The 12,306-nt window shown below is 38.1% G+C and overlaps 1 protein-coding gene across 3 annotated transcripts in view; it reads left to right on the top strand.

Annotated features, from left to right (window-relative positions):
• DOCK1 (dedicator of cytokinesis 1) overlaps positions 1–12,306 on the top strand; it is a 414,443-nt gene that overhangs the window by 389,185 nt on the left and 12,952 nt on the right. For all 3 annotated transcript variants that reach the window (XM_087964320.1, XM_087964319.1, XM_087964318.1), the window contains exons 50-51: positions 235–385; positions 5,415–5,560. In XM_087964320.1, the coding sequence (XP_087820446.1) occupies positions 235–385; positions 5,415–5,560 (297 nt within the window). The remainder of the gene's footprint in view (positions 1–234; positions 386–5,414; positions 5,561–12,306) is intronic.

The raw sequence follows: 12,306 nt of genomic DNA, 5'->3' as shown, positions 1-12,306 counted from the left end.
TATCCAACAGCTATGCTCTCTGAGCAAATTAGTTTTTATTGTGTTTCTTGGCAAATGTAGTATGTAATTTGGCCCACTAGATATTTCTGAATTACAACTCTATAAGCCATCATGACCAATAGTAAGTGATGCTAAGAACTATAGTTTAGCAGTATGTTGTAGATCACTGTTTTTCATTTTTAGTGTAAAATATACTTCAAATTGGTCTAACATTCTCTTTTTCTGCCCAATCAGATCAGCCCGTTGAGACCACAAAGACCAAAGAGCCAAGTTATTAATGTTATGGGAAGTGAAAAACGGTTATCTGTTTCCCCGTTGCCACCTCCTCAAAATATTCCTCCACCAATCACTCCAAGAACCAAGCTTTCTTTCAGTTTACAGCCCAGTAAGTCTAAAAAAAAATTATGTCTAGTTGTATTATTTTAATAAACAAATGTATAGAATATGTCCAGCATATCAACAGTATTGTATATATCTCTCTCTGTCCAGGCCATGCTGCCAAAGTTCTTTTCCATTGCTTAGCGGTTGTGCAGTTCTGGATGGGAAAGAAGCTTCAGTTGAATCCTATTAAGACGGGCCTGTGAGTTTTAGCACTCTAGATCTGGAGACCTTTTACTGTTAATTCTGCCTGGATAATATTTAGTTGGTATGTAATCTGGGAGTCTTCCCAGACTCATGGCCCGGAAGCAAATGGCAGCTGTAGCCAAGAGGTATTTTGCATAAATCCATCTTTATGCCAGGTTTATCTATTCCTAGTTTGGGTGTTACCACTCACAGTAATTCATGTTTTAAATGCTTCACAGTTATATTGCAATACACGAGGGCTGTCAAACTCATGGCCCGTGGGCCAGATCCATCACACCTTGGTCACGCCCATGCCCAGTTTAGTGAAGGGGGGAAAAGTCCCAATATGTCATGTGACACTGCCATGATGACGTGAGTTTAATACCCCTGCAATACACTGTACATAGGGCTACCCTTGAAAAGCTTTTGGAACTTCACGTTCATCACCTTCAAAAATTCATCAGGACTTTAGGGAGCAGTGGTCATCTCTGTTTCTTAGCAAAAGGAGCCAGCATTTCCATGGTCATGTGACCAGCATGACTGTATGCTAAGGCACACGGAACACTGTTACTTTCCTACTGAAGAGGTACCTATTTATCTACTCACATTTGCATGCTTTCAAACTACTAGGTGGACAAGTCATGGGAGCTCACTCTGTCATGTGGCACTTGGGTCTCGAACCTGATCCTTCAGCTTTCCAGCTTTACTCCCATCTCCAGTAGCTTAATTTCATTCCACTATATCTGCCAGGGTGGGTATGCTCTGGCTCCCTTTTGTGAAGCAGTGTTGCTTGGCGAAACTTTCTCTGTCAGGGCACTAGTCCTATGAAACAGTTTTACCTTAAGATGGCCCTGAATATTTGGCTATTCTTCCAAGCACTATGAAGGGGATATTAGCGGAGACCTTTAATAATGTTTGGTTTTTAAGGGTAGCCTTGTCTATATTTTTGACTGCTTGCTTTTTGGTTAGCTGCCCAAGATTCTTGATTAACACATGTTGCTATATGAGCCAGGTGGGAGGAACATTGGGGACAGAAGCGGTCGTGCCTCCTTGGCAAATTGGTGGGAAGGGGGGCTGCATGGGGGTGGCCGGCTCTTCTGGGGCGCCCAAGCTGGCCAGGTGCTCCGGAGCACGGATGCGCCATGGGCTGGAGCCACGCAAGAACCCCACTCAGGCAGAGAGGGAGGGAAGCACCGGCCCGCAGCTCTGCCCCTCTCCAGGTCTTTTGGCATGCACACCCGATACTCTTCCTATTGCTGGACTTTGCGCCCACATGTGCACCAGAAACCAGAAGATCAAGTGGCTGACGCACATGCATGCATTGGAAACAAGCTCCTCTTCCTGGAATGCGCATGTGCCCCAGGTGGCTGCTCTTCTGGTTTTTAGTGCACATGCGCACGTGAAGTCCAGCTGGCCAGCGTGCCAGAACCCAGAAGAACAAGGGGTGATGGTTCTGCGTGCCTGGAGAAATAGCTCTGTGTGCCACTTCCGGCATGCGTGCCATAGGTTCGCCATCACGGGTATACGATTTTCTCTAAAGGCATCTGAATGCTTTACTTATAGTTTGTTTTTGCTCCTTTTCTGATATGAAGATTTAAGATTTGTCTTGTACCCAATAAGGGCTCTATTCTTTTATTAATAAGTGGGTACAAAGTAGCTAGGTCTCAGCTACTCTTTGGCACAAATGCAGGGAGAAAATAAGACACTTTTCGCTTCAGTATTTGGTAACACAAAAGCTTATTGTTTATTCCTTCCTCCACAAGGCGTCCGAGACAATAGCTAAGCAAACAAGTTGGATCTAACCCGAATTTCCTGGGATTCGATATTTATAATAATTTCCCCTCATTACCCTTTATTACCCCTGATTACCCTTATTACCCATGATTACCATTATTAATGATAATTATTCGTATGAACTCAATCACATGAATTGTGGTTAATGCGTATAGCTTCACCTCACAGCATTTTACATAGACCGCGCATATTATTATGATACAGAGTTTATGCTGATGAAGAGGAATGCCATCCTTCAGGTCGCTGTGGCTTCGATTCAAACGCATGTGTTGTGTAGTCATGACACTAAGTCATGGCAGTCTCATTACTGCTACATGAACACAAAAAACAGGCCCAGTTGCAAGGATTATTTTAAGCGTGAGAAAAGTTGCAATGTCCCAAAAGAAAGAAAATTAAAGAATAAAATATGTGTCAGGAAGATTAGAAAGTTGGTTTTAAAATTGCCCCATTTGGGGGAAAAGCAATAGTATTTATTGCCTTGGGACAGCTGGAGATTGTGTGGCAACAGTATATGGAACTCAATTCCAAGTTGACAGAAACTATAAAAGTCACTGTTGCCTTATTCAGTATCGCAAAGCAGACTACAATTTCCAGAATCTCCTGGCAGCACAGACCAAGCTGAGATAAATTGTTTGTTTATTCGATATGGAATCCACCTCTAGGTACCCTTGGAACCAGTTAGGCGCACTTTCCTCATCTGAGGAACTGAGATTTCATCCCTTTGGCAGGGTTTAACGGGCTGTCTACTTCTCACAATCAGTTCCTGTCTTTTAATACTGCAGAAAGGCAGTTGTCTGCAAGAGTAAAGCTTTAAAAGGTTTGAGATGGATATATTTCATGTGCACGAAGCTAAAGTCTGATGGGCTGCTTCTTGATGGTGCAGGTTCCCAATACAAATTCAGGAAGTTTTACTTACTACTTTTCTGAGGTAGAAAATAAATATGAAATAGTAGTCAGATGAAAGATTTTTCTCCCCCTTTAACTACATATGCCTGATGCCCTTTCCAAGGAGTTTATGGCAGAGTATGTGATTCTTTCCTACCCCCGTTTCTTCTTTCCAACTATCTTGTGAGGTACAATAGGCTAAAAGACTGGAAGATCTAATTTGAAGTTGGATTTGTAACATCTTGAGGGCCTTGTTTACAAGAACCTGTACTGCAGGAGTGTCAAACTGGATTTCTTTAAGGACCGGATCAGCATTGTAGTTCTCCTCTGTGGGCCAGCCGTGGGGGGGAGGAAGACTGGATGGACCCCTCCTTCAGGACTCTGCCAGCCAAAACGGGGCATGGGGAGGCCTCATGTGGCCCCCCCCCATGCTCCATTTTCAGCCTGGAGGGCCTCCTGTGGCACACTGCTGACCAAAATGGGGCATGGGGGGCCGCACACAGCCCCCACACCCCATTTTGGCTGCCAGAGGCACCACAGGCCAGTCCTTTTAATATTTCCAGGTCAGCTCCACAGGCCAGATTTAAGCACCCCACGGGCCTTGAGTTTGACACCCCTGCTGTATTGCACATTTCATATTGTATGTGACAGAATGTTGCCTTATTTGGAATTAAAGATTTTAACAAACTTCTGGCAATTTTAAAAGAGGCCCTAAATAGAATATATTTGCAATGATATTGCAATCTATTAATTGTTCCTCTTAATACATGAAGCTGTGCAATACAGGTAGTTCTCAAGTTAAAAGGGTTTGTTTAGTGATCATTCAAAGTTACAATGGCACTGAAAAAAGTGACTCATGACAGTTTTTCATGCTTATAATTGTTGCAGCATTCCCATAGTCATATGATCAAAATTTAGTCACTTGGCAACTGACTCATACTTATGACTGTTGCAGTGTCCCGGGTCATATGATCACCCTTTGTGACCTTCTGACAAACAAAGTCAATGGAGAAGTTGGATTTGCTTAATAACCAGAGTACTAACTAAACAATTACAGTGATTCTATGGCAAGAAAGGTTGTAAAATGGAGCAAAGCTCACTTAACAACTGTCTCGCTTAGGGCTCAATTTTGGTTATAAATCAAGGACTATCTGTAGCTATTTACCTCATTTAACATTACAATAGTTTTCCACCATTTTAGTAAAATTATATAGTTATAAATTTAATTCTTTAAATTTTGTGGAAAGAGTCTTTTTAAATTGTGTTTATCCTAGGGGAAAAAATTAAAACACTGAATCATTTATAATCAGTAACTAAGGAATAATAAGCAAAAAAGTGTAAGAGGTAGTTTAGTTGACTCTTTCCTCATAGTAGTATTTATAATAATAATATGTAAAAGCATTTGTAGACTTCTCATTCATCGTCCAAAATTCAGTCGTTGATATTGTAAATAAATATCTAGAAATTCCCATCTCAGATGATGCATTTTGTCATTGAAGGATCATTTGCAGTATAGATGCTCCTAATTTTTCTACCTGATGAAATACAAATATGAACCAGCTCTGTCAAAGAAGGAGCAATGGGACACAACTTAAACTTGGATTAAGAATGGTTTGCTGGAAAGGGGGCAAAGATTAGTAATGGCTAACTCTGTAGTATCAAACACATTTAAGGAAAGCTGATTAGCCTCCAAGCTGTGTGATCATTCCACAGGAGTCTTGACATTTCTGGTTATTATGGATGAGGTAAAGCAACCATAACAAATATCGTTATAAGTGCACTGCTTATTTCTGTTGAATTTAACCATGAAGAGGCCTTTCAACTTCGCATCTTTCTGGCCCTCACCAAATTATAAAGCTTACCCTCCCAGCATGTCTAAAGCACTCATACTTGTCACAATCAGGACATAATTTCTAATGTGTTCAGGGCAAAAATAAAGTTCAACTTGATTAGCAATCACATATTAGGATAAAAAGACTTTCTTTATGCTATTGGATGTTTCTTGTTGCTACTCTTTCATTTTTCAAATAAGAGATGTTGGGAGGAATTTGTAAAACTAAAAATGTTTCATCTTATTTCATAAAATTATAGATTATGAATGTGAATAATGTGAAAATTATATATTATAGAATGTGAATGATCTGCTGAGTTACCTGCATCTTTATTTTCAGATTCAGAACTAAATGGAATGAATAATTTGGAAATGATGGACATTCCTCCACCATTACCTCTGAAAGGCGGCATGGCAGAGTACGGAAATGTCATGGAGAGCCATGAATCTATTAGCCCTGCCACTTCCCCACCTGTACCTCAAAGGGTAAGTACTGTTGCTAGAAGTAAGTCTACATAATATTCATTGGCTTGGTGAAATATTACATTTATAGGGTAATACACAAAAACAAATTAAAGCAATCTTAAAGCCAGCAATTTTATCATATATTTTGTTTTTGAAACATGCAGTTTTGTCAAATAATTGAGTGAAAATATTGCTGTTTGTAGAGTAATTAGAAGCTATTCATTATATTCTGACACATAGGCACAGTTAACTTTTTTTTCCATGTTAGACCAAAGCATGCAAACAAGCTGAATTGTCAGCCTCAAAATATTTTGATGGTAAAATTATTATATCTGACAGATAATAAAACATGATAAATATGGGTAATATCAGCATACTAATATAGTGGAGAACAGGTTATGTGGGTGGGTGTTCCCTACGTCCATTTGTCAACAAAATGGAGCTTGTAGAACTGCTGTTATCCATCTTTCTTTCCTCCTGAAGCTTCCAGAGTGCCTGAAAATATTGTGAGGTGATTTGTGGCAACGTAACAAAATGCCATCTGGAAACAATCGCGAGGAAAATTATTTCACAATACAAAATTCAGAGTTCCTCCATTAATTTAGCTGCTGGAAAGAGACTTGGCACCCAAAACATCCACTTCCCTTCCTTCTAGCAAGAGAAAGGAGAGAGTAGGGCTCCTGTTCTTCCACTTCCATGAATCTACAGAGACTTGGAAGCTGACAACAAATGACCAACTTTTCCCACTTCTTTCCAGGGAAAGAAGTAGATTTTTTTTTAGTGCTAGGATAACAAATATCTGGAAAGTCTACTTCCCCTCCTGATTCTGCTGTAACTCAGTTCAGCAAAGGAAATGGGAGAAATGGCTTTTTGACCTTTGGGAGTGTCAGTAGGTCAGGAGCCATACAACTAAGGGATTTATTGTGGATACTGTGATACCTATGCTAATAAAGTAGTGCAATCTAATATATTTATTTATTTAATTTGCCCATCTCAAACCAATAATCTTGGGAGGCAAAATATCATAAATTAAAAAAACACTACAAATAGCAGTCAATCTATCTGTATCAGCCTAACCAGGAAACGGGGGCCTTCACACATTCAGGACTGCAAGACCCAGACCCAAGCATAGGCAGGTAGTCCTCAACTTATGACCACAATTGAGCCCAAAAGTTATGTTGTTAAGTGAGAAATTTGTTAAGTGAGTTTTACCCCTTTTTACAACTTACCACCTTTGTTAAGTGAATCACTGCAGTTGTTAAATTAATAAGATGGTTGTTAAGGGAACCTGGCTTCTCCATTGCTTTTGCTTGTCAGACAGTCACAAAAGGGGATCACATGATTCCTGAATACTGCAACCATCATAAATATGAGTCAGTTGTCAAGAGGATAATGTAAATCACGTGACCATGGAGATGCTGCAATGGTCATAAGAATAGAAAGTGGTCATAAGTCACATTTTTCAGCACCATTGTAACTTTGAACGATCACTAAATGAATTGTTGTAAGTTGAGGACTACCTGTATTCACTTCCAGCTAGCCTTGGCCAGACAAGACAGGCATGGATCTAACATGGAAATGGCCAAACTAACCGCTACAAAGACCCTGTCCACTTCCTCAGGATCAGCAGGTTTGAACTCCTCCCATATAACCATGCAAGATTCAGCCTCTGTATCCTCAATTGACCATGCATCAAGGCTAGGGTTCAACATACTTAATGCATACAACATACAAAAAAAACATATAACAGAAAAAATTCAGAGAGGACCAACTAAGATGATTAAAGGCCTGGAGAGTAAAATATATGAAGAAAGGCTATAGGTTTTGGGTCTGGCTAGTGACTAGTCTAAAGAAAAGAAGAATTAAGGGTGACTTGATAGAAGTATTCCAGCATTTGAGGGGCTGCCACAAAGAAGAGGGGATCAAATTATTCTCCAAAGCACCAGAGAGCAGGACAAGAAACAATGGTTGGAAACTAAGAAACCTGGAATTAAGAAAAACTTCCTAACAGTGAGGACAATTAACCAGTAGAAGAGCTTGCCTTAAGAAATCGTGGGTGCTCCATCACTGGAGGTTTTTTAAAAGAGATTGGACAGTCACTTTTTTGAGATGGAATAGGTTTTCCTGTTTGAGCAAGGGGCTGGTCTAGAAGACCTCCAAGTTCCTTCCAGCTCTACTCTGTTCTAATACTGTGAAAATATTCATTACAAAACCAGTATGTTCGGAGAAGTGTAAGAAATATAAGAAATCAAGTTTCAACTTACTTAATTTTCTTCTCTGTCAAGTCTCTTTCCCTCACTTTCCGTGTGTACTTTATTATGGCTCCTACTTCTCTTCTTTATCTCAATTATTATACGAGAAACTCTGTGAGTTTTCTCACAGTCGTCTTGCTGCAAAACACAAAGTTAACCTGTTCATCATTTAAATCTTCATACACTGTCTTTGTTCTGTTCTGCAAAAATATGAATATGTGCCTTCTGGTTGAACTTCATATCCTCTGAATGTTGGGTAAAAATCAGGACGTAATTCTTTTCTTATTCTGCTTTCTCTGTCACATTTCTTCATTCACAAGACTCTTCCATGTATCTATTCCTATCCAATTTCTGCCATCACATTTTCCAGGAGGTTTATATTTTGTTAGGAGATAATCAGGGGATTTCAGGATACGTGCTTCTGAGGGTTTTTTTCTTCATAACAAATGTAGGAAAAATGTTTAATTCTGCCTTCAAGCCGAAAGGCTAATTATGCAGCAGCCAACCAGTTTAAATAAATAAATTGTTGTTTAAATCTGTCCCAACTCTTTCCCCCCTTATACAGGTTTGCTGTATAAGTTTGGAATGCAGTAAGACAGCATTTAATTTATAGCCTTCTGTCTCCAATGTTTTAGTTAAATATTTTTGCTGCCAAAGTAAAGCTGCAGTTTTTGGTAGTATCCAAACTGTTGCCTGTTTAGTTATTTATCCCTTTGTGATTCTGTTGTATATTCTGACTGATTCAAGGTTGACTCAGCCTTCCATCCAAGGTTAGTAAAATGAAGACTCAGATTGTTGGGGGCAATATGCTGACTCTCTAAACCGCTTAGAGAGGACTGTAAAGCATTGTGAAGCGGTATATAAATGCTATTGCTGTTGCTATTCTGTGCTGTTTAACTTCTACATGAACTTCTTGGGGGAAATTATTTGTAGCTTTGAAATAGGCACATCAATATAGTGCTGACATACAGATTCAAGGCTCTAAGGGTGTCGAATCCTACCTAATAGCAATAATAGACTGGTTGAGGAAGAACAAAGTAAAAATCACATCCAAGCATAAAAGGGGTGTGTTGATAAAACAGGACATGAAATTGAAGTGAAACCTATTGTAAAGAAGGTTGCATTACAACAGAAAGGGAAAGTTCTTAATTTAGGTATGTTCTTTGGTTCCCAGCTGTTACTGGATTTACAAATGGACACCTTGGCAAGGAATGTGTTTGCACACAATTATTACTGGAATGCCAGATACATTTCCTTCCTGAGCTGTTCAAATTTTGACAATTATTTTCCAGCCCATCTTTACTTTTGAAGTGAGTTTCACATGGGCTACCTTGAAAATTGGCCAGAAATGATATTTTAATGAACATGTAAGTGACCAGACCACTGATCAAAACAAGAAACTGAGCTCATATGATGCCTGCAGTAAATGGTCTGCATTAGGTATCAGTTCCCTGCTGAAAATAATTTAAACTGTTAAATTAGCCCTTAAAACCCCAAGCAGCTCATAGCCTCTTTATATTTTGGATATCTTTACATTTGGACTAGATAGACAACTTTAAAAACGTGGGATAGACTATATAATAGGATATAAAAGATGGAGAAATGTGATCCAGTCAGTTAGAACATTTCTTGCTACACGTGGAACAGTCCACGAATAATTAATGTAAAATATACAGGTTAAAGTCAGAAAATTAAAGAGAGAAGTTGTCCCAGCAAGATATGATTTGGAAAACATGCAGTTGGAATATAAGATCAATGTAAAGAATGGATTGACTATGCTTACCTTGTGCAAGGTAAGGAGGTTTGTGGGCTGTGATGAGAGATATTGTGCAAGCAAAGACAGACGAGAAATATTCCCAGTGTTTTGAAGAGGAAAAGATCCAAGAGGCTTTTAGAACAAGTTATGATGACAGCCATAGAAAGCTGGAAGATGAAAGCCCTGGTTAAGAACACATGCTTTCTAATGTGAAGCAAGATAGAGATATTTCAGTTAAGAATGTCAACAAAGGAAGAATATAGACGAGGAGGAGGGAGATAATGATAATGATAATCGTCATTATCTTAAAAGCTCTTAGGTTCTTGGTTAGGACTTGAACTGTTCAGTTCTTACCAGTCCCAGACTATGAACTGAATTGAAGAATAAATCTTAAATAATAGAATAGAATAGAATAGAATAGAATAGAATAGAATAGAATAGAATAGAATAGAATAGAATAGAATAGAATAGAATACTTTATTGGCCAAGTGTGATTGGACATACAAGGAATTTGTCTTGGTGTAAATACTCTCAGTATACATAAAAGAAAAGATACATTTGTCAAGAGTCGAGAATCATAAGGTGTGACACTTAATGATAGTCGTAGGGTACAATAAGCAATCAATAATAATAGGTAGATAAAAATGCCAAACCCAAACCCAGTCTGAACAGCTGGCTGACTGTATTATGATCAAAATAAGAATAAAAATCTCAGATATTACCTTAACAACTATTAGGTCTGGTTAGGACTTGAATTTTAATTTTTTTACCAGTCCTAGACTGTCCCAAAGGTGCTTTTTCTTTGAAAACATTTCACTTCTCATCCACGAAGCTTCTTCAGCTCTGGAGAAGCTTCAGAGCTGAAGAAGCTTCTTGGATGAGAAACAAAACATCTTCAAAGAAAAACAAGAAAGTCCAGTTGCCTCTTGAAAAAGCACCTTTGGGACAACCATGACCTGGATGACTGAGAATTTCCATAGACAGTCCCAGATTGTGAATTGAATTGAAGTTAAAACAATAACAATAATAATGAGGAGGAGGAGGAGGAGGAGGAGGAGGAGGAGGAGGAGGAGGAGGAGGAGGAGGAGGAGGAGGAGAAGAAGAAGAAGAAGAAGAAGAAGAAGAAGAAGAAGAAGAAGAAGAAGAAGAAGAAGAAGAAGAAGAAGAAGAAGAAGAAGAAGAAGAAGAAGAAGAAGAAGAAGAAGAAGAAGAAGAAGAAGAAAGATTTCAGAAAAGGCAAATGGATATAAGATAGCTAATAAAAGATTGTTAATGGAAAAAGAGAGTACAAGATGGAGATTTACTTTTGGATTATTGAATATAATAAGCTCCTTGACATATTGTAGCCAACATCATGTCAGAATGTGGATCATACAATCACTAATAAATGTGCCAGAACACCTAATTATTTTTCTGCAGAATCCTTTCAGTAAAAAAAAGCTGTTGCAAAAATTGAATGGAAGGAAACAGAAAGGTTCATAATAAGGAAGGCAATCAGATAAAGATGGATATTGTCCCAGCGTATTTGATTAGAGAAAAGGCATTATCTACATTTATTGCTGACTAGAATCCGCTTAAGGACTTTTTGTGTAAAAATGAAAAAAAAAATGAACCCGTGACTTATGGTTTTGATAATTAAACAGGATAGGTTGTAGAAAAAAATAATAGACTATTGAGAGAGGTCAAATATATTTGTACATATAGTTGCTGTGAAGAATATTTGAAGCTATTTTTTCCCTTTTCTATCTTTAATCTTTTTGCTTCTCATGCACTTTTTTCTTTGATTACTTTCTTTTTTCTTTTATTCTTTCTATTCATTTGTATTAGCTTTTATCTTTTTATTTAAAAGTGTGTATGTGTGTGTGTGTGTGTATACACACACACACACACATATTGCCCCAAATTTGTTTACATTATAGTGAATATATTATTAAAATCGGAAAATATGATAGCTGGAATAAAAAAGGAGGTCAAAATATAATTTTAGATTTGGGAACAGCATTGTTTTCAGTCAAAAGTAAATAAGATTAAAAGTAATCCAAAGTGAAAATCCAGGTTAATGTTAAATGTGAAGTAGGCAAAGGTAACATCCAACTGCACTTTCAAAATTTACAACTAATGGTGAAAAAAATGAAGTTAGATGAATTTTCTTGGTCTCTAGCATAAAGATGGCCAACATGCTACAGAAGTAGAGATTAATCTGATAGAGCAATGACAAACTTGGATACTTGTTTTTTCTAGTGTAAAAGGTAAAGTTTTGAAAAATGGATACACAGAATGAGAGGAAGGAAACAGATGCCACTGAATTATTGGTTTAGAGACAGTAAGGAGTTCCAATCAATCCTGGACCAAATAGAGAATGGCAGCTTCCTTGAGGCAATAAAAAGCAAGCCTCAACTCACGTACTTTGGACATGTGATGAGAATGGATGATGAAGTAGCAAAAAAAAAAATATGTTTGGCAAGACTAAGAAGAATTGAGAAATGGAAGGAGAATGGGTTAGGCAGATAGTCAGAATTAAAGCTATTTCTGAACGTCCTTAATAGAACTACACATTGGACTGAAATCAGGTTGAGACATCATGTACTTGTCCGTGAAGGCAACAGAGCTTGAACCTGACTCATTGATAACAAATTGACAGTACAGTGGTTCATATTAACCACCCTAAAACTATTGTGGTAGCTTGTTTCTGTCTTCTTTTTAAAAAAAAACAAAAAAAAACCTCATTTTATTTTATTTGAAAAAAGTTAAAACACAAA

This window comes from Notechis scutatus, chromosome 4 (genome assembly GCF_049901735.1).
Source record: "Notechis scutatus isolate UNSWTSFEM ecotype Mainland chromosome 4, rNotScu1.2, whole genome shotgun sequence".
In the NCBI taxonomy this organism is placed as follows: Eukaryota; Metazoa; Chordata; class Lepidosauria; order Squamata; family Elapidae; genus Notechis; species Notechis scutatus.
This window is presented reverse-complemented; position numbering and strand designations above follow the sequence as displayed.